General features: G+C 36.1%; 4 protein-coding genes across 51 annotated transcripts in view; all 4 read right to left on the minus strand.

Moving 5' to 3' along the window:
• The window catches only part of LOC122839721 (trichohyalin-like), a 99,039-nt gene that overhangs the window by 41,296 nt on the left and 30,134 nt on the right, over positions 1 to 27,609 (minus strand). The window lies entirely within an intron of this gene.
• LOC122839724 (heat shock 70 kDa protein 12A-like) lies at positions 949 to 4,109 on the minus strand. Its single transcript, XM_044131626.1, has 4 exons — positions 3,774 to 4,109; positions 3,200 to 3,424; positions 2,957 to 3,128; positions 949 to 2,750 (listed from the first exon to the last, which is right to left on the minus strand). The coding sequence occupies exons 1-4, from the start codon at positions 4,053 to 4,055 to the stop codon at positions 1,654 to 1,656; spliced, it is 1,776 nt and encodes a 591-aa protein (XP_043987561.1). The 5' UTR covers positions 4,056 to 4,109; the 3' UTR covers positions 949 to 1,653.
• On the minus strand, positions 7,245 to 16,308 carry LOC122839725. 2 transcript variants are annotated; one of them, XM_044131629.1, is made up of 12 exons: positions 16,219 to 16,308; positions 14,312 to 14,359; positions 14,093 to 14,140; positions 13,390 to 13,437; positions 13,185 to 13,232; positions 13,039 to 13,086; positions 12,820 to 12,867; positions 12,116 to 12,163; positions 11,910 to 11,957; positions 11,766 to 11,813; positions 11,538 to 11,585; positions 11,346 to 11,415 (listed from the first exon to the last, which is right to left on the minus strand). In XM_044131629.1, the coding sequence occupies exons 1-12, from the start codon at positions 16,263 to 16,265 to the stop codon at positions 11,391 to 11,393; spliced, it is 552 nt and encodes a 183-aa protein (XP_043987564.1). In that variant the 5' UTR covers positions 16,266 to 16,308; the 3' UTR covers positions 11,346 to 11,390. The 2 variants fall into 2 exon arrangements, with proteins under 2 accessions (XP_043987563.1, XP_043987564.1); XM_044131628.1 differs by lacking the exons at positions 11,346 to 11,415; positions 11,538 to 11,585; positions 11,766 to 11,813; ... (6 more) ...; positions 14,093 to 14,140; positions 14,312 to 14,359 and adding exons at positions 7,245 to 7,534; positions 7,641 to 7,718; positions 7,812 to 7,913; ... (2 more) ...; positions 8,949 to 9,035; positions 9,553 to 9,600.
• LOC122839723 (heat shock 70 kDa protein 12A-like) lies at positions 19,480 to 22,460 on the minus strand. Its single transcript, XM_044131625.1, has 4 exons — positions 22,158 to 22,460; positions 21,681 to 21,905; positions 21,434 to 21,605; positions 19,480 to 21,295 (listed from the first exon to the last, which is right to left on the minus strand). Exons 1-4 carry the CDS (start codon positions 22,437 to 22,439, stop codon positions 20,205 to 20,207), a joined length of 1,770 nt encoding a protein of 589 aa, XP_043987560.1. The 5' UTR covers positions 22,440 to 22,460; the 3' UTR covers positions 19,480 to 20,204.

Consider the following 27,609-nt stretch of genomic DNA (forward strand, 5'->3'; position numbering starts at 1 on the left):
TTCCTCTGTGGTTTGTGCTATGCCTTGGCTGGATGAGTTAGCTTGGTTTCCAAAAGAAAACTCCAGTAAGCTGGCAAACTCTGAGTTTCTTGCCAATGTAACAACTCATTTTTCACTTCTGGCTACATCACAGCAGGATGACCTATGTGCCTTGTGACATGGTCATAATCTTACTTTATTTACCTTATTTTCCAGACTATAGAGTGCACATCACTATAAGCCACACCCACAAAGTTTGTTTTTTTTAAAAACTGGAAACATACAGTACAGACCATGTACTACTGTACATATATAAGCCGCTGGTATCTCCGCCGCTCTTGGTTTTTCACAAGGACGTAGCAGAGGGCTGGCTCCTAATAAATCTGTCAGTAAGGATGCAGCCCGCCGTCTCCAAGGCTGAACCATGGATTCATTCACACTGAGCTTACTACGTGCAGCTCCTCTATTTCGGAGATCGATAGCCCTCAACTTAAAAGCTGCACCATATGAACTTATTCATATTATTTCTTTGATGAGGGGTTATGAGTTTGAAGGCATTTCTCTATCGTGCCTACTGCTAGCATGTGCTTATTCTTAATAAAAAGCAGCGCTTTCTTCTTTGATTTCCAATTTTGGCTTCCAATGATTCACTTCCGCATGGTTCATTATTAGCAGATTGGTAAGAATTATACTTTCAAGTTGTATTTATATTCACCATCATGCACTGTCCATCTGCACAGCTAAAGAGTCACCATACTGAAATAAAGATGCTAAAGAATTAAACTAAATATCTTTTTTAAGAATACCTCTTCTTCTGGACCCAGAAATTAGGATTTTTTTTTTTCTGAACAAATATGGTGTTGTCCCAAGAATACAACAAAAAATATGTAATGCAAGTGTCACATTTTTTAAAGAAAATGGTCACTGAGGTTTTGTACGTCCGAGAAAGAAAAGCAAGAACAAAAGAGAAAGATTTAATTTATTTTTTATTGAAATTCAACATCACCTTTACAACCTTTTCCAACTAATATTTCTGTAACATTTATGTGAGTATTACAGTAAAAGTATAAACTAATCAAAAATCACCTTTTATTTTTGTATTTGTTCTCAGTAGTTAATTTTAAATTTTAAATGATTTCATTGACACAATACAGTTGAAATACACTCAGAGAAATCCCCACCAGCAGGAAGTAATGTAGAAAAACCCAATAAAAATTACATCTGTCCCATAATTTCTAATTTTGACAAATTTATAGCAGAGGTTATATGAGTGCATCAGCTACAACATATTTTAAAAAGAGACATTTTTAAAGACTCACTGCTAATCTCCATTATTCATTTATGGAATTCATAAACCATAATTGTAGATCATGAACATTTTTATGTGAAGCTTTAGCCCATTATGTTAAGTGGTCTCATAGTATTGGTGAAAAAACTATGTTTTTTACAAAATTACACATTAATCATATGTTTAATTTAGCCAGTAAGTGCTTAAAACTGTCTTAGTGATGATAGAATTTTTGACTTTTAAGAGTCCATTCATGCACAAGATGATTTTTCTTCTTAATTTCTGACAACCCCATATTCAACATCTATGTCTTGAAGATCTGTCACATACTGAATTATTGTGTGGACAACGTAAGTGTCAGAGCATCTATTATGCTTTAGCATGTTTTAATCAGAGTAATCTGGAGGACCTGACTGCTCTGTTCCAACACCGACATCATCTTCTGCATCACCATCAATGACACATTCTCTGTCTGTGGTCATAAAGTCAATGTTGACTATTTGTTTCTCTCCAGTAATCAGGTTTGTCCCAGTAGCTGTTATCTCTGTGGAGCCAAAGTCAATTTCCAGTTTGACTTTACCGCCTCCAGTCATGTCTACAATGAATGAACCAAGTTCTTCCACTCCCCACTCATCTACATACACTGCATCTTTTCTTAATGAGCGGAAGAATTTCAGTTTCATCTCTGCCTGGTCTGCTCTTGCTGGAGAACAAAGGAACTCTTTAGTATCCTCTGAACCAAGATCTTCACCTTCTTCCACCAGTTTCCTGAAAATATCTCGACTCAGTTCCACACCTTTGGCTCTAAATTTCTTTCCTTCCTTATGTTTGCTCTCATCAAACTTTTCACAAACAGCAAATCCATAAGTATAGGAACTTTTCCGAGAAGTCACAACATCTGGGTTTCTACCAAACTCTACAGCTCCCCTCATAATCGCCTCCTGAGCTCTGAAAGGACACAGAATTTGACACTGTTGTCCAAACTGGTCAGTAATTTCCTGCTGCAGTATTTTACTCTGAGCGTACCCACCCACTAGCAGAATGTACTTGATGTTGACATTACAGTCAAAGATTTCGTTGAGATTCTCAGTGATGCCCTCCAGACTTTCATCAAAGAAAGATCTCATTTTGTCTCTTGAGATTTTGATGAATTCACCATCCCAGGAAACACCAAGTTCTGACTGAACAAAGTTTTCTGTGTCTGATTTTTCTTTAGCTAATGATCCCAGTGCGAATGGGCAGGTGATCTGAATATCTTTATCAACCTGTTTAAGGTAGGTAAAATCATGCATAATTCTCTGAGCTGCACTGGGAGAGTTTTGTTCAAATTCATCCCAGACTCCTTCAGGAAATATCTCTCTGAGAAACTGTTTAAATTTTCTGTCTACAGTTTGTCCTCCCAGATCATTTCCAGAGACCTTGTGCAGCTCCTTCAGGGCTCCTCCACCCAGGACTTCATGAACAGTGATGTCAATAGTTCCTCCTTAAATAGACAGAGGGAATAATACAGAAGAATAGTTTAATAATCCAAAGAATCACATTTACAATATTCAAGTTTCAGTAATTTTAGTTCACAACCGATATCAAAAAATTCCTCTCATATCTGATAATATTCCTCTCTGTAAAGACGGTAAAAATGCTTTGTGAATTAATCAATAACACATTGCATCAGAATCACAGAGACATTACCTCCACAGTCAACAACGATGTACTGAGTCCCTGGACACTGATCCAGTGACTCTTCATCGTGCTTCTCAGAGATGAAACCATCTGATGGAAGCTTCTTACACCAGATTGAAGCAGCTTCTGGTTCCAGTGCCATCACCAGTTTGTCCTCATCACCTTCTGTTACAATACCTGCCTACAAAAAGACAAACTTTCATCCATCTGAACATTTAGAACTTAATTGGTCTCTATAAATCCTGATGTTACCTGAATTGCAGCTTTTCTCATGAACTGTTTAGATGAAAGATCCCAGATGGCAGGAACCGTCAGCACCCAGGTGAAGTCAGAGGCCAACAAGATTTTCCCTTTTGTGTTTCGGCTGATTGTTCTGAGTGCATCTTCTTTAAGAAATCTCAGGGATTCTGAGAAAACCTTCAATGCTTTCATAGACTTTCCAGTGGCATCTTTAATCTCCAGATTACTGCTGAGTTTCTGGAGATTAAAGTATTATTTAGATGTTAGATACAAAATGTAGTGCAGACACTGTACTCTTAACATTCATCTTCCATTTTGTCAAGCAACACGTTTAACCAGAAATAGTTATGTAATTTACTCATTTACGTGAATGTTCCTTTAATGTTTTCCAGATCTCCATTCTGTCTCCTTTTGATGTTCAGATGTTTTATCACACAATTTACTAGAGATTGTTTGCTGTGAGTTTAAGTGAACTCTTAGCTGAAGATCAACCTAATTGCCTCCAATTTAATGTGTGGACATCATTGTACATTTATACAATGCATATGCAACATTTGTAAGTATAAAAGTTATTGTTCATACTTACTTTGCTGTAGAGGGCCATCTTGAAGTCTTCAAAGAAGTAATGCTTCTTTGCTTCTTCTCCGGTCATTTCCTTGTATGCCATTTTGGCTTCATAGCCAAAACTCAGACATTTTTCATCTTCATTAAACAAAATGCAGGTTGGAGTCTTTGGGGTGTCAAATCCATACTCCTTCCCCCACCTTGGCAAGTATGGATCACTTTTTTCCTGTCCTTTCGTGATATTAAAGGCATACCCACTAAATGCAGTGCCAAAGTCAATTGCTATAACAAATGAGTCACCCATTGCAGAAAGAAACGACAACCAGTCAAGATAAGGGAAAATGTCACTCTACCAGTAAGCAGCAGTCAGGCTGCATTTATTTATCTCTCTGTAAACCACACCTCTTTCTTCTGCTCTACGTCACATCCATTTACAGAGATGTTCATTTTTAATATTTCATTCTCTGAACAATAAATTTATACAGAATGACGTGTACAATTAAATAGTTTCAAGGCATATTTCATTTTTAGACATGTTGAATAAATAGATTGGAAAGGACAAACTTACATGTTTACAGAAATAACTATGATGTTGAAATCCTGTAGACTCCTTGATTTGGTCCATATAAAGTGTTCAAACTTAGAATCCCATTGAACAAAGAAGTGGCTTGTTGTAATTTTAAGTCTTATGATGGAATTAAGTTATACATGTTACATCCAGTATTTTACATTCAAAAACAAAGTGTATGGATACCAATAACTTATATAAACTTTTCTGTATATTGTCTAAAATCAAACCAAAAATATGTAATTAGTTTTACAATTAAAGAAAGATTGTTCCGTGAAATGATACGAGGATTCCCGGAGCAATTAACTGACTCTGGTTTCCTAATTAAAATATTGTTTTAAACTGAAAATTAAAAAAACTGAAACAGAAAAACATGTTTTTAAGAGGTGGGTGTCGTAGGAATTTTGTTAGCTTTCAGTTTCTCTTTCTTTCATCTTTCCTGTTTAACAACTCTTAATTTAGAGGAAAACTGAATCATTGGTTTGTTTCCAGTTTGTTCAGGTGTTTTTTCATGTGCCTTTAGTGGTTAATTTCCTACTTTTTTCATCCAAATACCAAGAACATTATTCTCAAAAGGCCTTTGAGTTTATGTGTACAAAATTTATTGCAAATATAGAGTAATAAAATGTTTGCTAAAAGTTGTTTTCATTTTTATGTTTTAATTCAATGATTTCAAGCCCTTTTGATGTTTTCTTGACAGCTTTTGTTCAGATGCTAGAACTGCACAATCAGATGTACAATGTGATTATCATTATCATATTGCACCAGCAATATATGCCATTATACAGTAATATGTTTCTAATTTTTAAGCAGAGCAGCAGGATGTTTCCACAGCAAATGCTCTGTGCTGATTTGAACACAAAGCATGTGCAAACAAATCTGAAATGCTATTTTTATTCTGATGTAATATTTTACCAGCCCATGCTTTGAATTGATCATAAACTGAGCAGAACATTTTATAAAATAGCCTGAACACCACTGGCCAATAGATATGCTTAACATACTATAGAGTGAATTTAAAATGGAAGTACAATTTGAAATTGTAACATTTTTAAATGATTAGGATATCATATTCAGCCACAGGTGGTGTGACAAGAAGGCTCAACCTGCCGTTTTATTCATTTAAATATAATGAATACTCACTTGGAAGCTTTGAGGATCAACAACTTTTAACTTTAAAACTGGCTTAACAATCACTGCTTCCTCATTGTTTCATGACGATGTTCTCCGTTCAAAGGAAAACTCTGTTCAAAGTGAAATTTAAAGTGTCAGCTGCATATCAGCTGTTTCCAGTAGGTAAGAACCAGTTCTGTGACAAGCAATGACTGACAGGAAGATGAGTTTGTTTGCTTGCTGTTATTTTATTTTATTTTTTGCTTGTTTGTTTGTTTGTTTTTTTACAAACATCATTTTTGGTTTCAAAATGTCAGGATCAATATCAGTCCTCACTTAGACTCAATGGGGTTAAAGACCACAGAGCATCTTAGAGATGTTGGGTGTATTTCTGGACCCAGATCTACATTTTGAAGATCAGAAAAACTGATTTAATGGGTTAATTATTCCAAAACCATCTGTAAAGGTATCCAAATCGGGCAGCTGCAGCTCATCCAAAAGGCTGCTACCAAATTCCTGACCAACACTAGAAGAAAATTATATCACTTTTTTATTTGTCAGGGCAGCAGAGAGAACCATAGGCTGCCCACCATGGGACAGATTTACACTTCCAGGCTCTGCAGGAAAGTTATGGACATTATAAATGACTCTTCACACCCTGGCCATGGTCTCTTCCAGCTGCTGAGATACAGAGCAATAAAAATCAGGACAAATCGCCTAAAAAACAGTTTCTATCCGATGGCAATCATGGCACTAAATTCAAAGGTATAAGAACTTCTGCTCTTGACACCACTCTGTTAAAAAAGTAAATTCTGTTCACTCTGCGACACCTCCAGGTGCTGCAACCATCTTCTGATGTCTATTTATTTCTCATTTTGTGTTTTGCTTCTTAATCTTTTTATGTATGTATATGAATATTGTGTGTTGTTTTATGTGTATATAACCTGCAATTTAACTTAAGTCAAGCACCGGCTCAATCTCGTTGTAATCTGTTGATGACAATGACAAATAAATCTTATCTTATCTTATTTTTATGTCACTGCAGTGATGATTGTCTATAAAGCACTAAATGTATGAACCATGTTGACCACTGCTACTACTCAGTGTTTCCAGAACCAGAATGAAACTAGCCAGGCTAACATTTAGTGTCCATGTTCCTCAGCTCTGGAACAAACTCCTGTTGGTTGTTATAGATCAGGACTGAAAACATTATTCAGCTTTTGATCAAAAATCAGGCTAACAAATTGTTTAGTATCGGCTTCTTTTATGTTTTAATATCTGTATTTAACATTTGTTTTCTTTTATGCAACACCTACTGTATGTGTTTATGTGTGTGCTTCTGATTCTTGCCTTGCCTCATTACTGTTTTCTGTTTCCCTTTTTGATGTGGCTATTTGATTAGTCACAAACAGGTTTGAAAAATAATTTTGATTCAGAGGAAATACTTTACCAGCATTTGCTTTGAAATGACAATGAAAGTTTTTGTAATCTTGAATCTTTTTTGGTTTCAAAATTTTGTGAATGAATTGAAGACAAATCCTGTGGTTTCTGACAGACAAATCTATCAGACAAATCCAAAAAAACATGAAAACTAAAAAACCCAAAAGGTTGATCATAAAGACTGATAAGTTTGAAGTTCAGCAGTACGTAACCCGACCATGCTGTTTCCTTTACAGCTTCAATAATTTTCCTCCAAATGTCTCGTTACTTGGTGTTTTATTACATGAACCATATTCTGTCCCTCTGATTAGCTCTAAATAAACTGGTGAAGCATACTGAAAACAAGCATGGAACAGCTTCATGGTTTTTTAATACCACTGAAATTAAATTTAAAAAAAAGAGGAATTACCAGCATAGCCAAACTACACCAATCATGTTGTCCTGCAAAATTACATCTTTTTCTACATAACAGAAGCAGATATAATGTTTCGAGGGAAGATGTCCCAAGGATCCATCGAAGGAACGAGGTTCCTCCAGTCCGGCTGAAGAGGAGGATTGTTTAGAGCCATCAAGCAGCTCAGCCAGTAGCATTCAGATATCAGAGGTCTCAGATCCTCCTTCACTTCCTCTGAGTACGGACCTCCAAGTTCAGGAAAACCAGTCTGTAGAGAAAATATTCAATGTTACCTGTTTATTGTTCACGTTTATCTCCAAATGATCTGTTCTGTTTGGGTTCCAACGCTCTAACATCTATCCCACATACAGTACCTTCAGAAGTTCTTCTTTGTTGGTGTGGAACAGAGCCATCTGCAGGTTCTGAACTGTTAGCTGTCTGTACTCTTTAACCTGGAACACAGGAACCACACTGATGCTGTAAAACTCTGTTTCCAGAGAGAAGCAGATTACTGCAGGGAAGATTACTGTCCTACAGTCCAATACCTTCTGTGGAGCCTGTCCACTGCTATATTCATTGAGTCCAAATGCCTCTTCAATCTGCTGCTTCTTTTTGTTTGCTTCACCTGCTGCAGTCCTAAAGGTTTCCTGAAGTTCAAATTTAAGACATTAAAACTGGATCATAGCCTAGCAAAGGAAAATTAATACTTGGGTTTTAGGTTAATGGTCTTTTTTTCAGCAAACTGTATTCATTGGATGTCAAACGCAATCAATGTACACATGCAAAGAGGCTGGCCAGGTTGAAGTGTTCTTGAGTCAATGAGGGGAAACTAGGAACTAATCCCTTCTTTCTTCATTAGCTGCAGTTTGCATGATTTTAGTTTGGCCTCTTATCACAGATGAACAGATCATGTACAACACATCACTTTAACTCAGCAAGGAGCTAAGCAACGGTGATTTGAAAACAAACAGCAATTTCAGTTTCTGGAAAAACACCTGTATTTGCAAAATCAAAATATACATAGATGTTAATATACAAAAAATAATAAAGTCTTCTCAACAAATACATTGTTCTTCATCTTATTAAGTAGGCTATTTTCAGTTCAAGTATGTTACATATTAAACAAAGCACATAAACTACTTATTGAAACCTTGGCAGCAGTTTACTGTACCTGAATCAAACCTTGAACAACCTTTGTTTGGATGCTTCTGGACTTCAGCTGATCTTTGACTTTAGGCCACTGCAGCAGTTTCAGGTTGTCGTACATCTCAATCAGTCTGGTTTTACTGACCGGGTTGTTCATGCTCTCAGTGTCTCCAGATTTAAATAAATATGACATGGCTGCCAATCTGAATAAAAACACTCTGTGATTAGTTAGGAGAATAGTTTATAACCAGGAAAAAATGTTTTAGTTGACAGGAGGTTCAGTACCTGTCTTTAAACGACTTTAGCTCTTTGTCTTTTTGTTTCTGAGCAACTCTGCAGAAAGAAAAACAAGCAAAGAGGAAGTACTTTGTTTTACTTTGAAAATAGTTAAGTCAATAAAAATGAAAGCATGCAACAGCGATGGAAATGAACTGTCAAATAAATAATTGATTGTGCAGATATTGACCAACATGTAGTGAAGCATCAGTAAATTGATGCTTGTGTTATTTTTTCATATTATAGGAAAGAAACCTAACATGGTCTTATGAAGCTGCTCTTTAAGCGATGTTTCCATCGTGTAGGATGTTGTGTTTTCTCTTGAAACAGCAAGCTGGGCTGCCAATCTGTTTCAAGAAGAAATCAGATTCAGTCGTTCTACTAAAACTGGAAGAGGCTGCAAACATTAAAAGTTAAAGGACCCAGTAGAAACTTTTACTGGTGAGCAAAAATTCTGCAAGGGCAAATTATTCAAATTAAAATTCAAGTGAAATTTAACGGTCAGGAAGGAAAATCCAACGACATTATTTACAGAAGAAATTTAATCCATAAACAAACTGAAGGAATTAGCTGATGTGAGTTAGGGAAAAATATCATGAAATAAATCAGTAATCAGCATTTAACTGAATGATTAGCTGTAATAACCTTAATATACTTTTCACCTGTCTTTAAATGATTTAAATTCTTTATCTTTTCTTTTTAGAGCAGCACTGTTGGAAAATGAATAATCCAAAGTGATTATTGGAAAAGAAATACAATGTTTTCTGAAATAAACATTAATGAGCTATGAAAGTGATTAACAAATAAAAATACTGTTTATACAAGTAATAAAATATATAAAATTAACATCAAACAAATACAAACCTCACTTCATCCAATTTCTGTTTGTAAAATGTCTCAATCTCAGCCACACTGTAAATAGAAACATCAGAGGATTATGTTTTAACCTTTATGAAACGTAAGCAAAGCTGAGTAAAAAGTTAGTCTGACCCTCAGAACTTCTTATTTTTGAACTTGGTGAAGTTGGTGCAGGCAAATTTATTATATGTTGTCTATTACATTTGCCCATTTCATTTCCTTATAGAAACAAACTTCGATTTTAAATGTAAATCTTTTTGGGGCATGAAGAAGGCAATGGTTTGCTCAAAAATCTGCCTATCTGCATGTGAGATTTTTGCTACTCTTTTGTGACACATTGTGCATAGAAATATTTGTACCATTGCAAACCTGCAACCTTTGCAAAACTAAAACAATTACACAATGTAAGTTGGTGGTGTTGTGACAACTCCAGACTTTGCCTACCTCATTATATTACATTTTGTTATCAGGTGAAATGGGGTTGGGGTAAATTTAACTAGGAACAACTTGGACCCAGTGTTTCCAGTCTTATTTAAAGCTGGCTGGTCCTCATTATCCTGTTTGTTTTACACCATACTCCAATTTTACATTTGCTCTTCTCCAAACATCCACACCACACTGCTGTGTCAAGGTTTATGTTGTGTCCAACTGCCTGGAAACATTTAATCTCACCTGTTAAAAGTTTTTACATTTTAATTTCAAAGCTGCAAATGCAGCACAACTGGAAGAAACACACAAGGTTTGAGTAGAGGATTTAAAAAAAGGTACTACCAAGACAAGAACAGTGTAACAATCATTTAATAAAACAAAAAAAGTGACAGATATTTTAGGAGACTAACAAAATGAATCATCATGTAAATATTGGCAGCTTTCAGATGCAAACTTAAAGAATTAAACAGCTGAAGGATTAAAGTGGAACAGACTCTTTCTCCAACCAGTTCTCTATAAAAACAGAAAGTGGCTTTAAAAACCTTAAACATAGAAACATTGAGAGGAAAACACCAATAATTTCTCCCTAAAAATATCAACATGAATATAAATTTGGATAACCTAAATAAACTACTGAAATACCCACCAACTTTACTCAAGAGGTCAAACTGGAATTATGTTTTGTATTGTATATTGTGTATAATATACACACTCATGGAAGTTCATAAAATAATAGATGTATGTTTCAAAGAGAAACCAACATAATAAGTTATCTTGTATCATAAAGTTTAAATCTGTACAATGTTTCAGTCCCAGCAGCTCCTTTGTTTACTGATTGGACTGTCATTATTTTGTCCTCAGTCCAACTGGAAACAGTGAGTCTGTTGGTCATCCTGAAAAACAAACCCATGAACACAGAAAAGTATCATGAGAAATAATGTTCTACTATTCCTAATAAACTGTAGTCAATGCTCCTCTTCATTTGTGTTTCAGCATCTAAAGAAAGACAACAATCCAATGTTTTCACAGCTGTTATTGTGCATTTTATACCCCCAGTTTTTACCCAACGCTCAGGAGGGGTGCAGCAAATGTCAAGGTCAGGAGAGGGGTCGTCTTTTTGGTTCAGGTTACGTTTATGTGGTCAGTTCGACCCTGCTGAACCGCACACAGAGTCAAAAAACCCTCAGTGTTTTCCCTGTCTCTCAAAACCACAGGAGGATTCATTACCAATAGAAACCTGTGAACAATGAAAAGAGTCCTGACTCTGTGGAGGTTTTCAGAAAGAAACTGTTATTTGTTAACCCTTTTCTGTCATGATTTTACTTTTTATGCTTGTTTTATTGTTGTATAATTTAATGTTGATGTTTATCGTACAGCACTTTGTGATTATATGTCTGTGAAAAGAGCTTATATACTTACTTTTTTTCCATTCCAGTCAATCTGTGTGAAATCAGAAATTAACAGAAACATGTAAAGACAAAAAGAAAACAAAGGAACCATGTGAGACAGACAGAAATAGAAACATGGTTGTTCATATTTCTGCATCATATTATGTTTACTACCTCTGTTTGACTGAGTTCAGCTCATTATCCTTTTGTTTCAGATCAGCTCTGTGAAACAGAAATCATTGTTTCCCATGAGTTATAACACAATATGAAAACAAAACATCAATTAATGTGTAATTCGTTGGTTGAGTTACAGTGAGTCTCATGAAGAACTGTTTTGAACAGTTTAGTGTCATAAAGCTGTTGGTGAAAATAAGATTTGCAGACACCAGATGAAATACTTACTCTGCCTCACCAAGCCTCCCTTTGTACCATGTATCCATCTCAGTGAAACTGCATGAAAATAGAAAATGTGCAGTAAGTTTAGTGTCAGGTGGATTGTAGAGAGAGCTGAAAACTGGAAAAGGAAATATTCCAAATGTTCCCTACCTGACTTTGACTGAGCTCAGTTCATCTTCCTTTTGTTTCAAAGTGAGTCTGTGGGAAAATATTTATTAATGTTTTCCAATTGTAATAAAAATAGGAAAACAAAGTGAGAACTACTGTTCGTAGAAACAGATTTATTATGACTTGTCTTGCAGGAGACCGGCTCATTTTAGTTACTCACTCGGTTCTGTAATAGTTATAGTACTCACCTTGCCTCTTCCAGTCTTTCCTTGTAAAATGAATCCATTTGGGTGAAACTGTGTCAAAGGTAAACAAAATGTCAATTGAAATGTAGAACACAACTGCAAAACAACTTTATTAAGACTTCAAATGTTGAGTTGGTTACAATAACATCAGTCGTAATTTACAATGAATACAGGAAACCTCAGGAATGACAAAACTGAATTGCTAAAACATTTGTTGTGAAAGAAACTGGCCAAGTAATGTAGGACAAACTCACTGAACGTTATTTAATACCATTCGCATGATGCGAGAGTCACAAAATCAAAAACTCATTTAACAGGTCAGATTTAAACTCCATGAAAGATTCATGGTAGAGTTTAAATTAACACTGCATGGACTCAGAGTGGCTCTGAGTCGAACTCTGACAGCAGGCAAACGACAACACAGTTTTATGCCAAGGATAAAAAATGATAAACAACTGATACTGTCTGGCTCCCATAGAGATGCAAGAGAATAACATTCAAAATTGTGTGTGCAACCCAAACTGATCATTTTGTGAGCGTTCTTAAGAACTTAGAATAAAGAGACAACACAACAAGGCTTGCAAATGTTACCTAATACAATTTTCCATCACACATTGTCACTTAACAAAACCTAATTGAGTGAACAATAAGAAGCCAACTATTTGGAACCAGCAGTTTTGTACAGAAGCACGTAGTAATGGGAATACCTGCTTCTTGTTGAGTTGAGTTCATCTTCCTTTTGCTTCAGAGCAGCTCTAAAGGGAAAATACACAGTGAGAAGTATTTTATCTTTGGACCTGAGCACATTATACTACAGACTTAATAGTTGAGTTGCAGTGAGTCTAATGAAGAACTGTTTTGAACAGTTTAGTGTCATAAAGCTGTTGGTGAAAATACGATTTACAGACATCAGATAAAATACTTACTCTGCCTCACCAAGCCTCCCTTTGTACCATGTATCCATCTCAGTGAAACTGCATGAAAGTAGAAAATGTGCAGTAAGTTTAGTGTCAGGTGGATTGTAGAGACAGAGCTGAAAACTGGAAAAGGAAATATTCTAAATGTTCCCTACCTGACTTTGACTGAGCTCAGTTCATCTTCCTTTTGTTTCAAAGTGAGTCTGTGGGAAAATATTTATTAATGTTTTCCAATTGTAATAAAATAGGAAAACAAAGTAAGAACTACTTTTCGTAGAAACGGATTTATCATGACTTGTCTTGCAGGAGACCGGCTCATTTTAGTTACTCACTCGGTTCTGTAATAGTTATAGTACTCACCTTGCCTCTTCCAGTCTTTCCTTGTAAAATGATTCCATTTGGGTGAAACTGTGTCAAAGGTAAACAAAGTGTCAATTGAAATGTAGAATACAACTGCAAAACAACTTTATTAGACTTCAAATGTTGAGTTGGTTACAATAACATCAGTCGTAATTTACAATGAATACAGGAAACCTCAGGAATGACAAAACTGAATTGCTAAAACATTTGTTGTGAAAGAAACTGGCCAAGTAATGTAGGACAAACTCCCTGAACGTTATTTAATACCATTCGCATGATGCGAGAGTCACAAAATAAAAAACTCATTGAACAGGTCAGATTTAAACTCCATGAAAGATTCATGGTAGAGTTTAAATTAACACTGCATGGACTCAGAGTGGCTCTGAGTCGAACTCTGACAGCAGGCAAACGACAACACAGTTTTATGCCAAGGATAAAAAATGATAAACAACTGATACTGTCTGGCTCCCATAGAGATGCAAGAGAATAACATTCAAAATTGTGTGTGCAACCCAAACTGATCATTTTGTGAGCGTTCTTAAGAACTTAGAATAAAGAGACAACTCAACAAGGCTTGAAAATGTTACCTAATACAATTTTCCATCACACGTTGTCACTTAACAAAACCTAATTGAGTGAACAATAATAAGCCAACTATTTGGAACCAGCAGTTTTGTACAGAAGCACGTAGTAATGGGAATACCTGCTTCTTGTTGAGTTGAGTTCATCTTCCTTTTGCTTCAGAGCAGCTCTAAAGGGAAAATACACAGTGAGAAGTATTTTATCTTTGGACCTGAGCACATTATACTACAGACTTAATAGTTGAGTTGCAGTGAGTCTAATGAAGAACTGTTTTGAACAGTTTAGTGTCATAAAGCTGTTGGTGAAAATACGATTTACAGACATCAGATGAAATACTTACTCTGCCTCACCAAGCCTCCCTTTGTACCATGTATCCATCTCAGGCAAACTGCATGAAAGTAGAAAATGTGCAGTAAGTTTAGTGTCAGGTGGATTGTAGAGACAGAGCTGAAAACTGGAAAAGGAAATATTCTAAATGTTCCCTACCTGACTTTGACTGAGCTCAGTTCATCTTCCTTTTGTTTAAAAGCGAGTTTGTGCAGAAAATGCTTGTTAATGTTTTCCATTGGTAATAAAATTAGAAAGCTAAATATGGATTAATTTTTGTATAAATTCACAGAGATCAGGTTGCCATGGCAATCTCATCATCCCTATATGAGAAGGGAACGTTCCTCTTTTTTCCAACTCAGAGTACCAGAGGTTCTTTCTAGAACCTCTGGTACTTATATCTGTTTCCTAAAATCCTTACATCTGTTTCCTAAAAGGAATGTCTTTTACCCTTTTCTGTCAATTTTGGGGTTTTTGGTCATTCCTTTGACCCAACTGAAAGACGGTTCCTTTATCTGGGCTGAATTAGGTGTTGAAAATGAGGCTGTTAGTAATTACTTTTCTGTTACATGCTTGCTTAATGTTTTGCTTGTTATATGTTGTGATATTCTTATGTTATTGCAGTGTTAATGTTAGTCTGCCATGTGTTACAGATTGTTTGGTTTTGGAAAAATTTAATTCAACGCTGCTGGAATTTATTGGCTCCTAAATCCTTCAATCATTTCTTTCCTCCTCCTGATCCCTGCTTCTTCTTCTCACCTTCTGCACCTTTATCTCTTTATTGTTTTATTAATGAATGCATATACACTTTGTGCTCAGAGAAGGTCTATGTTTCCATGTTTCCTTTTTCTAGCTTGAGTTTTGCCAGAAACATGATTGAGCTGAGTTTTATGACAAATAAGAGCTTCAGTGATCATTTCTTGTGTGCAGAGTTTTTTCTGCCAGTTGTCTGAATTCCTTCCTGAGAATCTGAGTTTGACTTATGATTCTCCAGATACTGGAATTGGTGGTGCTGTTAAACCAAAGGTTTTTTATTTTATTGACAATTTCATTAATAAATTATTGATATTAATTTTTATTAACTCATAATAAAAACTCATTGAACAGATCAATGAGTTTTTATTGTTCAATAAAACAGGTCAATAAATGTATTTTGTTATCCAGATTGTTCCTATACCTGACTATAAACATCTTAGAAAATTTGTGGCTGTTTAGTGTATAAACTAAGTTAATTGCGGAGTTTACTACTAGATTTCATCAAGATATTCTTTAAGGCACTGGCATTAAATATAAAACTGTATTTTATTCATCCTGTTTACAGTTTTCTTTGCTGCATTTAAATGAGGTCAAGCAGTAAACTGTAAATGTTAATACGTGCCTCCCATTGTTTATGCATTTTTTAAACTGAAGCCATAGAGGTCACTGTTGCATCTTAAACCAAATATATCTATTGTATTCAGAATGTATCTGTTGGCCATTATAACTTACAAGATGTACAATTGAGTTCTGTGTAACATATGTAATATTTGTGTAAAGACTGACCAAAAATATATTATTAGCATTATTATTATTGTACACATTTATACATAGCTACATAAAGGATTAAAAAGGCTCATAAAAGATTGAGAAAAGTTACCAGTGATGGTACTCAATAAAACAAAAGTGCAGATGTTCAGACTGAGGTGTTATATCTTATAGCAGAGGGAACAAAAGATTTCTTAAATCTCTTCATTCTCCAGTGACAGGAGAGGAGCCTGTTGGTGCATCTGCTCCTTTGAGCAGACAGATGTTCTGCTGACGGTTCCTGATTTTACGTTCGATGAGAATTTAATTTTCTCCAGCATTTCATTAATACATAGCTATGGTTCCCAATTTAACATTCCTTATTTCTAAGATTTTCTGAAGCTTGTTTCCTCTTACCTCGATGTGGGCTTCTTAATTTTACCTTTATTCTTCTTTTTAGGCATATTGACTTTTAATCCTGTTGACAACAGAAAGAGCCACTCAGGAAACAAAAAACAGATGCGTTCTGACTACCACTCACTGACTCTGTGGTTTCTTAGAGCAACTCAGACCAACTAGACCTGTTTCAACAACCAGTGACTCATGTGACAATCCCCAGTCAGTTATCTAATGCCTTATAATGGGTCTTGGGGTAAAGGCTGCAGTAGTCCACTTTAGCAAAGATTAATAATATAGTAGTAGAAAAAAAAATTTCAAAAAAATAACAGCGTTCTTCAGATACTTTTGGTAGAGAGCAGAGTGTAGCAATTTTTCAAAAGTTGCTATTTTTAGAGCTGAATTGAGAAAATTATTAAGTCCATATGATCTTAATTTAAAGAAAAAAAAATTCCTTATTTTCTTTTTAATTAAACCTGATAAAATCCCTCTGACCACTTTCAGAAGGATGACCTGACCAAGAAAAATTCTAAATATATAAAGTTCAAACAATTTACCAATAATGTGCAGTAGTTCCTGCAGTAGCAATCTAAAATTTAAAAACAGTGATATTAAAGCTTTAAAACACAGGTATAGTTGTAAGGACTTCTGTCGGTTTATTTCTTAAAAAGAAGTGGAAATGTTCACTGACTGGTTCAGAGTGAAAGACATTCCAAGCAGAAGGGGAAGAGGAACTGAAAGCTTTCACGACAGTTTCTGTTGGCAAAGGAGGAATGTAGAGATGCCGGATGTAAGAAAAGCTTAAAGCTTAAAGGTAAAAGGATAAAGCTTAAAGTTTCCTGGTTTTCTGGAGGAAGGTCCATAAATAAATTGGAAACAGTCCAATAACACCAGAGTCATGCAGAGAGTATTTCGATGTACATTCAGAGGAGGCATGCCAGCTTTTGTGTTCATTTCAAAAAGATGAATTGACTACGACCAGTGATGAACCTCAAAACACACAGTCTTTGATTCAGATACAACAGAGTCAAAGAGCGTAGACAACTGGTTAAAGCACACACATAACATATTATGCATGCATATTTAATAAAACACTCACTGACATTGTCAAGTATAGGCAAAAAAGTAGAAGAAAAAGAATCTTTTGAACTCTGAGGGAGAAACGTGACTTGATCTTTGTGTTTTCTTTGTGTTGGCTGGCAATTTCAGCTCATGAACCTTTAGAGTATAATGATTTATTTTCATTAAGAAAACAAATCCACAACTTTATTCAATTCAAATTAAGACATACTTTATTTATCCCATGAAGATATTAAATATTGTTGTAAATCAAATCATACAAGTATCTTCAAAGACTTGTTGATGGTGATGCTGTGAGCAGGAAGGCTCTCCAGTAGCTGCAACAAAGCTGAAGGGGCCTCTGACTGAAGACGCTCAGGACTGTCATGACATGCTAAGAGCTCAATATCCAGGAAGTTGAGATCCGTATTTCACAGTATCATGTCCTGGACAACACCAGCAGTTGTTAGCTAGCATTACTAATCCACCTTAAAAGATAAGAGCACAAGTCTTTCCAGTTGCACAGCATCTAAAGTGCCAACCAAAAAAGAAATTATGGACATAAGTTCACAAAAAGAACAAATCAGAACTAATCTGACAGCTCCAACTTACTGCCACCATGAGCAACACTTTAAAAAAAATATTTATCGTCTGATGTGTTTTAAATTAGAATTTACCAGGAAGTTTTGCCATAATAATGCACTCAATCATTGTTTTGATTTAGTGTTGGGGCTCTATGACAAAGAACAAAAACATGTTGCTGGGAGATAAAACTTAAGAAAATGAAAATGCAGGGTGGCTGTCAGTCACACCTTTTGATGTGATGATTCATTCACTCTGCTTTCTTTTTCAGGCCACACAGTAAGAATTTACTGATCTATTACCTCGTTCCAGACATTTTCATTTAACTACTGGAAAAGCAGTAAGGCTGCATAATGGCACAAAACAAATGAACTTTTAGGTTGATTCTCATTAGGTGTGAGTGTGTGCATGATTATTTTTTTATTTTTTTTTTGGCTGTGTCTGTGTTGCTCTGGTTGTCCAGGGTGACCCAGCCTCTTGCCCATTGACTGCTGGTGATGGGCACCAGCACCCTGGCAACCCTACAATGACAAGCATGTTATAATGGGAAGATAATTTTATTGATATAACACATTTTTAGCAACAAGGCAATTAAAAGTGCTTTACATGAATTAAAAGGAAATACAAACAAAATAACAAAATGAAAGGAAAGAGCAAAATAAGAAAACAAATCTAATAACTTTGATCTAAAGTATATAAGCTAGATGTTTATTTATTATTGACTACCTTAGCAACTCCTGTTCTGAGTTGCTAACGTAGTTTTTCTGGACTCTAAGTTTTGGAGTACTTGGGTTACTAAAGTATAACTAAGTATCCTCTCGACTTTCTAAATTTGCAAAAGTAATGAGTACTCCACAATTTCTAAATAAAAATAAAAACTAAATGTTTCTGTCCTGGAAGACTGTAGTCTGAGTTCGTTCTAATTTCTTTTCTCAGTTGCAAGAATAGGAGTCTGTCTGCATAATAATCTAAGAAGTATAATATTGGTCTGACTAGCGAGTACTCCACAATTTCTAAAAATAAGCTATAATCTAAAGTAATGAGTACTCCACAATCTAACGTTGTTTCTCTGGATTCTAAATTTGTTTTAATTCCTTTCATGGGTTAATAGTAAGTGCCCCACAGTTTCTAAAAGGTAATGAAATAAATCAAAAACTTTAGGGAAGTATGCACATAGCAACAATCAGACCAAACAAAGACATGAGTGAGAGGCGGTGACATCACAGGGCCATGAACTGGGTAGCTCACTCTGATCTATTATTTAGATATTTATTTAGCTTAATCCCTCCTCCTTGTTAATCCGCCCCCTGCTGTGATTAAGAAGCAAAAGCAGCTGTTGTGGTTGATCTGATTGCTTGGTGAAGGAGTGAGATATAAAACAATTTTTCTATCACAAAAGTAACGTTAGACTTAAATTTTTGTATGAAGTCAACTCAGAGAATGTTTGGTATCTTTATAAGTTAAAAAAAACACACTTTTGTGAAACCAGAAAAGTTTCAGCGAGTGCTTTTTATTTTGAATGAGTCAAAAAGCTCCTCTGAGAGACTCCTCTGGCATTTTTGTTTTTTGGATCTTATTATGATGAAGAATTGCCACAACACATTCAGATCAAGAAAACAATATATTTAGGTGGTTGTTTGAGACAGTGTTTATTGACATTAACTTCAATAAGTACTTGTCAAAGTAGAAATCAATCAATCAAGTTTATTTGCATAGAACATTTCAGCAGAAAGGCAGTTCAATTATTTATATCATAAAACACAAATGCAAAGTTATAAATATAAAACAGTCAACAATTGAGCAAATGTTACATCTTGATTAATGTCATCACTAAAATCATGCACATCAAATACGTACATTGATGTAATTATTGTTTTCTTCTGGTTTGTAGCCCTAACATCTCTATGTGATGTACTGCAGGATAGCTGAGGTACAACAAAATAAAAAGCACAAACTGCAAAAAACTTCATTCATTTCCAAAGGTAAAACTGCTACTTTAAACATCAACACACTTATCACCTGAAACAAATTCAAAGCATATAATATAGCATCAATTAACTCATTTAAACTCAATTTTCTGTTTCTTTATGTGAATCCCCAATTGCTAAAGACATGGTGCATGTTATATGTGATTAAGGTGATTTTTGATCATTCTTATGAAGGTCTGCAAAGTTTCTTCATTTGCAGGTTGCAGATCATGATAAACTTGTTTAAGAAATTCAGAGACTTTAAAAGTCTTTAAGCAAAAGTTGATATTTTAACTCTTTCTTATTGACAACAAAGTCTCATACTAAGAAAATAATGACAAAAAAATTCATCAGCACAGTTTAAAAATCTGTGATGACTCTCATTCTTCTGCATTAATCTCATTCTGGTGGTGTTTTTCCATCTGGAGAGTAATATAAAGAAGGCTCAACACACCTTGGATCATCTGTCCTAATAAAGTCAAACTTGATTAACCCTTTTGAACCAGAAGTCATGTCTGTGGCTGTAGCTGTTATCTCTGTGGAACCAAACCTGATTTCCAACTTCACCAGACGCTCTCTACCTCCACTAATGTTAGGCATTTCAACATCAAATGAACCAGCTTCCTCAACTCCCAAGTCATCAACATACTTAGGAAAGTTCCTTTCTGTGCGATAAAATCTCATCTCCATCCTTGTCTGATACTTGTCTACTGGACGAAGGATGTGTTCTCTAATCTCATCCCACCAGACATCTTCACGTACACGCACCAAGGTTATGAACCTATCACAGCACCATTTCTCCCTGCCAATCATGAATTTCTTTTCTGGCTTATGTTTGAGCTCATCAAAGGGCTCACAGAGGGCCACTCCATATGTGTAGGGGCTTTTTCGAGATGCAACCCAGGATGGGTCTCTTCCAAACTCAACAGCTCCTCTCATGATTGCTTCCTGAGCTCTGAAAGGACACAGAATCCTACAGGTATCACTAAACTGATCAATAATGTACTGATGCAGAATCTGGCTATTAGCTAAACCCCCAACTAACAAAATGTACTCAATTTTGAAATTTTTATCAAGGATTATTCTAAGATTCCTGGTGATGCCCTGCAGACTCTCCTCAAAGAAATATTTCATTTTTTCTTTGGAAATTTTTATTGATCCCTCGTTCCACGACGCACCTTTCACAGACTCAAAGAACTTCTCTAAGTCTTTCTTTTTCTGAGCTACTTGTCCCAGATTGAATGGACAGATGAACTGAACATCTTCATCTACCTGTTTGAGACGGGTAAAATCATACATCAACTTCTGAACCTCACTGGGATATTTTTCTTCATATTCATCCCAGACTCCGTCACAGAATATTTCTCTGAGGAACTCTTTAAACTTTCTGTCCACAGTTTGTCCTCCCAAATCGTTTCCAGAGGCTTTGTGCAGCTCCTTTAAGGCTCCTCCATGTAGGACTTCATGAACAGTGATGTCAATGGTTCCTCCTGAAAAATAAAGAATCAAAGATTATTTTCATACCATGATTCTTCAGGTAATGCATTCTGAAGGGTATAAAGAAGAATTAATTGTTTTCTTGAGTTTTTTTCTACCATGTCAAACTGGATCAGAATTTTACAAAGTACCTCCACAGTCAACAACAATGTACTGAGAGCCTTGACGTTGATCCAAAGGAGTGCCGTTGTGTTTTTCTGAGATGAATCCATCTGATGGAAGCTTCTTACACCAGATGGAAGCAGCTTCTGGTTCCAGTGCCATCACCAGGTTTTCCTCAGATCCCTCTTCCACAATACCTGCCTAAAGTGGGAAAGAAAGTAATCTAACATCTGAATGTTTGTGAGGAAAAATAAAGCTCTGAAAATCTGCTGTCACCTGCATTGCAGCTTCTCTCATGAACTGTTTTGCTGACTGATCCCAGATGGCAGGAACAGTCAGGACCCAGATGAAGTCAGAGGCCAAGAGTACCATCCCTGCTGCATTGGCACTAATGGTTTTTAAAGCGTCGTCCTTCAGAAATTTCAAAGCCTCTGTAAAAACCTTCAGGGCCGTCATTTCCTTCCCATTGGCTGCTTTGATCTTCATATCCCTTCTAAGTTCCTGTTAAAAATGAAAGCAGACTTAACAACACATTGCAATTTAAATTAAAATTTAAAAATGTGTCAAATCTGGAGAATAACAGGGAGATATTAAACAGTTCTCTATGGAGTTACTGAAATATTCTGCAACTAAAACATGTTAACAACTTTAATTATGTATTTGTCTACATGAAATGAAGCACTTGTTGAAAACAATGTATGAAATGAAGACATTACTTCAACATGTCATTTAATGGTTAAGAAGTTTACTTACCTCGCTGTAGAGAGCCATCTTAAAATTTTGAAAGAAATAGTGTTTCTTTCCATCTTCCCCTCCCATGCGGTTGTATGTTTCTGTGGCTTGATAACCAAAAGCCACAAATTTTTCAGATTCATCAAACAAGATGCAGGTTGGAGTCTTTGGAGTGTCCAGTCCAATTTCTTTTCCCCACATCTTTATCTTGGGGTCTGGCTCTAGATAACTAGGTGTGATATTGAAGACATACCCGCTGTATGCAGTTCCAAAGTCTATTGCTATTATGTATGAGTTTTCCATTGCCTGAACTGGTCTGGCTTGTTGCTGTAAAGAAAGCAGATAAAATGCCAGTAGGAGGAAGTTGCTGCGGTATTTTCATAGTTCATATCTCTGTAAGCCCCATCCTATTTCTTCTCTACGTCAGTAAACTGGGAAAGTTTAAGTTTAATCCTTTCTTTCTATCTAGAATAAGTGAATTATGATTTATTATTTACATTTCTTTACATGTAAGTAACACCAGGACCCAGCCTGGGGCCAGGTTGGGTCAGGTTGGGTCAGGTTGGGTCCCCTCTCACATTTGGAGACTCTGGTGTTCATCCCATCTCACACCAAGAGGTTTTTGTGACGACTCTGTCGGCCAACTGACTACTGTACACTGACAAGGACTTCCTGTGACCTGGAATCAGGAGTAGAATCAGAAAAAAATCAAGAATAAAATCATGCATGCTCACATCACACTGGCTTTAAACTCATTGCAGTGGCTCCCTCAAGGTTGATTTTAAAATTCTTTGTGATTTTTAAATGTCTCAGTGATGTTGCACCATCTTATTTTGCAGAGCTGCCGTTACCTGACGAACCCTGGAGAACCTTGAGGTCCTCTGGCACCAGATTATAAACAGTACCAAGAATCAGAACACCAACTTATGGTGAGGCTTCTTTCCAGTATTATGGCCCCGTTTGTGGGACGTTCTGCCAGAGAACCTGAGGGCCAAAGAAATTGTTATTGTTGTTTTTAAGAGCAGGCTCAAGATTAATCTTTTTAACTGCATTTCCTGAACTGGGGCATTTGGGCTCTGTTTATGAATTTTCCATAAAATTCATAACAAAATTACAAGATCCAAAAGAAGATTGAGTTCAGGTAAAACTACTTTGTAGAAGAATCTTTAGTTTCTAAATACTAACTCTTAGCTATTAACAGCACACAACATTCTTTAAAAGAAAAACAAGTCCCTAATAACCATTAATAGTATTAATGTCTCAGAACATTGATCAGACACGTCATAAACAGATATTTGTATTTAAGTTAAAGGAGATAGTTTGTAATGAAAGAGAAAGAGTTTGTCACACATATCCTCATGTTTTAGTGACATCTGAGTCGCTCCCAGGTAACTGAAGTGGTTGAAGGTAGAAAAATTCCCAACTAAATTCCAGTTAACAGCTCTTTTAGTTTCTATTAAGTAATGTTTTGTTCTTGTGAATTAAACAGCAGGTGCAAACTTTGTTGGATTTGACTGAATAAATATGAAAGAATAAATTGTTAAGAACTAAATTTTAACTGTAAATCTTTGCTGTCATTACCAAAACTGTATCTGTGTTGCTCTGGTTGTCCAGGGTGACCCAGCCTCTCGCCTATTGACTTTTGACAATGTATACAACATTTTTAACCAACGTTGTACACATTGGTTAAAAATAGCGGAGACATTCATTTCTATAAAACCTCGTCCACATTTGACCAGTTTAAGAAAAGTGTTCATCCACGCAAACCAGCTAAATACTAAGCATTGTTGTATTAACAAGAAATAGGTGAAAATGTTTATTACAGAAGACACATTCTCCACAATAAAGTAGGTTGCTATACATCAGTGTGTGGTGGTGTTGCTATATTGTAGTGGAAAATAAGCAGTTTCAGACATAGTTCAGCTTCAGCTCTCTTTACTCTGTCGCTTTATCTTCTTCTTCTCCACATGCGTATTTTCTAATTGCTCTCCCTTCTGTCCTTTTCATGGAATAACAGAACATAAACGTTTGTACATATTTGTTTTGTTTCAGCCGTTGTTTCACCTGAGAATTAAAAACTGTAAAATCTGTTAACATTTTTATTGCTGATTGTAAACAGTTTCAGTTCTGAATGATGTTTTGTATTTTGCAGGTCTACAGTCTCCATTCCCTACATCTCAAGTGACAACACCTGGGCTGCTGGCTTTTAAAGTAATTCTGTTAGTCTGGGACAAAACAGTTGATATTTTTTAAAAGTCAATTTCAAAAAAGAAAAATGTATAAAATTGTCCAAGCTTAAAAGATTTTATTTCTGCAAAGTTTTGCAGTGATGTCATGTCATTGGTTTTTGTTCTTTTTGTACAACAGCATCATAGGTTTTAAAGCAGTTTGAGTTGCTTGACTTCAAAGATAAATAAATTATATGTTACAAAAGAGTAACATACACATTTTTAATATATATTTGGGTTGGAATGTTCTTTAGTTTATCTTGTTCATCAGATGTTTGTTTGATCCTACTCCATGAATTTAGTACTTAAAAGGATTCATTTTGGCTCTAGTGGCCTTTGTTTGACAGTGAATTGACAGGAAAGTGGGTTGTGAGAGAGGAGGAAGACATGCGGAAAAGGTAGCAGGAACTCGAACCCGTGACGGCTGTGTGGAAAACTGGAGCTTCCGTACATGGGACTGATGTTTTATTTCTGTGCCACCTCTGTGCCCAATACTTTTCTCATTACCTCACCTGCCTCCCTCAGTGATCACCACTTCCTGGACTTATTCTTCCTGGTTACTTCAGAAAGTTCTTTCTGAAACATTTTGACTATTTGGTCTTTGATCTGTTCATTAGGGAATATTCTATCTCCACACCTACAACTTTACTGCAAAAGAAGCACTGTTGGGAATAAACTTCAGTTTTTTCCCTGTCTCTAAATTTTATTCAAACACTTTATCTTTTCAGAGAATTGTTGTGGCTTAAAGTATGGAAAAAATCAAAGCGTCATCAACATTAAGAAAAAATGTATCCGTTTCATTTTTAGAAAGTAATTACTTCCTTCCAGTTTGATCATGAGCAGCTTTAAGTTCACCATCAGTCTGAACTCTGATCAATTCATTGATCAGAGTTCACTGTAAGGATTGAGACAGATGCAGTTGTTTCTTACTCATTCTGCTGCATAACTGACAGCATCCGGTTTAGGATTGTCAAAATAAAAGCTCCTCCAGACTCAATACATAGAATGGACATATTTAATTGGGGCCTGCCCATAGCAATGCATAAGGAGAGCAGTGACTGACTTGTGAAGCAAGTCAGTCACTGCCTCCATGCATTGCATGGCAGGCACCTATTGTTCTACACCCAATAGAATGTCTCTTTATTTATTTATTTTTCTTCCGTCAACCGGAATGCGGCTCGTACCGCTGCGAGCCCACCCACAAAAGTGGTATCAAAACGTGCGGCTCGATCCCGGGAGGGGAGCTATTACTTTTGGTGGGATTTGGAGTTACCATGGCGACGTAAAAAGCAAAAAACGACCCCAAAATCACTAACGAGCTCACCAGGTGCAAGTCTCGTCGTCAAGGTAAATCCTGAAAATACCCTATTTTTGAGGATTTTCTGTGTCGTCATAACTTTATGTAGAAACGCCATTCAAACTTCATTTTGTAGATACGTCCGTGATCTCTTTTAAAGTGAAGACAACACGTCAATATGTATTATGGTTTGTCCACAACTTCTTTCTAAGCAACCCAAAGTTTTTGATTTTTGGAAAAATCAGAGTGTGAAGGCCGCTCCGCTAGAGTGAGAGTCAGAGCGACATTTTGACCCCAAATCATTTTTTAACTCGCCCTCACGCTCACAAATATTGCATGATTGGTATCAAACTTGGTCATGACATTGATACGCGTGCCTGCTCCGGTCAAATGTTTTCAAAAATTATCTAGCGCTTACAGTTTTCTCTCCAGGTGCTTCAGAGCAAAGTCATGCGCCAGGGTAGCAGACAGATCTCACTGATTCACTTCCATGTATTTCTGAAAAATTTCAGACCTTGGCACACACTTTTTTTATCTCATCGCTGTTAATACTGTGAGTGAGGTAGAGATATGAATGGCGGGACTATGTGAGACGACAAATAGCCCTCTCATATGCATCAAAGCGGTTTTTGAATATGTATTACGGTTCCCGAGCAGGAAACAGTTTTTGCAATGCTTTTTTAGTCAAACTGGCTGGCTCAAACAGAGAATTGTCTCCCCCTGGATGTCTCACTCACAGCTGGCAGAGAGGATTATTTACCATGGCAACGGAACCCAGAGCAGGGAGCGCTGCTGAGGACTACAAATACGCATCACTGTAGTTCGAACTACTAGTTCAGTTAAAACAGAGGAGGACTGAGCTGGCCTTTAGAAAAACTTGCTGCTATGGGCTGTATATAACTAATTTAACCCTGTCACTGTTACACATGGGATGAGCCTAGCCCTTTGAAATGAAGCTTACTGAAAATTTCAAAATAAAAGCCCTTGAAAATTTTTACATCAGGTCATTGCTTTTTTGAGCGTTATATGACTGATTTAATCCAATGACTGTTACACATGGGATGACTTTGACCCTTTCAAATGAAGCTTAACAAAAATTTCAAAATAAAAGCCTTGGGAATTTTTACATCATGTAATTGCTCTTTTTGGCTTTATGTGACTGGTTTATCCAAAGCACTCTTACACATTGGATTAGTGTGGGCATTTAATATGAAGCTTACTGCAAATTTCAAAATAAAAGCCTCAAAATGCCCCTCTGGACAGTGCACACGCCGTGATACAGTGATATCATTCTGCATTATCTGTTTATCCGAGGTTAGGGAACTGCCTTGCGCAGCAAGGCAGTTCATTAGCATTAGCCTTTTAGCTTAAATAAGCTATTTTTCAGACTTATTAGCCATGTTTAGTATACTTAATGGAGTAAGTAAATGACAGTAAACATTCTAATGATACCCCACATGCTACTGAAAGTATTTATGCTTATATTAGCATATTTGCTCATTTTAGCTAATACACTTACTTTATCATACTGAATGTTGCATGTCCAGCTTACTTAACATTCTTGTGATTCTCCACATGCTATTGATTACATTGCAGCTTTCTTTAGCATTGATGCAAATTGTTAGCATCACAACGCTGGGTCCAAACCGACGGGCACACTTTGGCAGGCCCCAGTTAAATTTCTTCAGGAATTTTCTAGTTATTTCTTGCTGTCCGGTACCAATTGGTCCGCAGACCGGTACCGGTCCGTGGACCCGGTGGTTGGGGCCCACTGGTATAGAGGATAGAAACGGAGATTAAAAATCCAAATTTTCACATACAAAGCCGAATCCTTATATGTACACTAAATTCTAACGAGAAACACTGCAAGATTATTGGGATGGATTATATTTATTAGAAATAGTTTATACACTTTCATTTGTTTTTATTGCCTTTTCAAAACTCTTAA

The sequence above is a fragment of the Gambusia affinis genome, linkage group LG11 (genome assembly GCF_019740435.1).
Source record: "Gambusia affinis linkage group LG11, SWU_Gaff_1.0, whole genome shotgun sequence".
In the NCBI taxonomy this organism is placed as follows: Eukaryota; Metazoa; Chordata; class Actinopteri; order Cyprinodontiformes; family Poeciliidae; genus Gambusia; species Gambusia affinis.

Excerpts from the sequence above, each read along its gene's own strand:
- LOC122839724 (XM_044131626.1), bottom strand. The coding sequence starts at position 4,055 with ATGGGTGACTCATTTGTTATAGCAATTGACTTTGGCACTGCATTTAGT. Across the intron at positions 3,425-3,773 it reads AGATGGCCCTCTACAGCAAA|AAACTCAGCAGTAATCTGGA; the intron begins GTAAGTATGAAC and ends TTTAATCTCCAG. Across the intron at positions 2,751-2,956 it reads CATCGTTGTTGACTGTGGAG|GAGGAACTATTGACATCACT; the intron begins GTAATGTCTCTG and ends TGTCTATTTAAG.
- LOC122839723 (XM_044131625.1), bottom strand. The coding sequence starts at position 22,439 with ATGGAAAACTCATACATAATAGCAATAGACTTTGGAACTGCATACAGC. Across the intron at positions 21,906-22,157 it reads AGATGGCTCTCTACAGCGAG|GAACTTAGAAGGGATATGAA; the intron begins GTAAGTAAACTT and ends CATTTTTAACAG. Across the intron at positions 21,606-21,680 it reads TGAGAGAAGCTGCAATGCAG|GCAGGTATTGTGGAAGAGGG; the intron begins GTGACAGCAGAT and ends TTCCCACTTTAG.
- LOC122839725 (XM_044131628.1), bottom strand. The coding sequence starts at position 16,265 with ATGCCTAAAAAGAAGAATAAAGGTAAAATTAAGAAGCCCACATCGAG. Across the intron at positions 9,601-16,218 it reads ATTAAGAAGCCCACATCGAG|TGTGGCTGAGATTGAGACAT; the intron begins GTAAGAGGAAAC and ends TTCTATTTACAG. Across the intron at positions 9,036-9,552 it reads CAGAAATTGGATGAAGTGAG|ATTGGCAGCCCAGCTTGCTG; the intron begins GTTTGTATTTGT and ends TTCTTGAAACAG.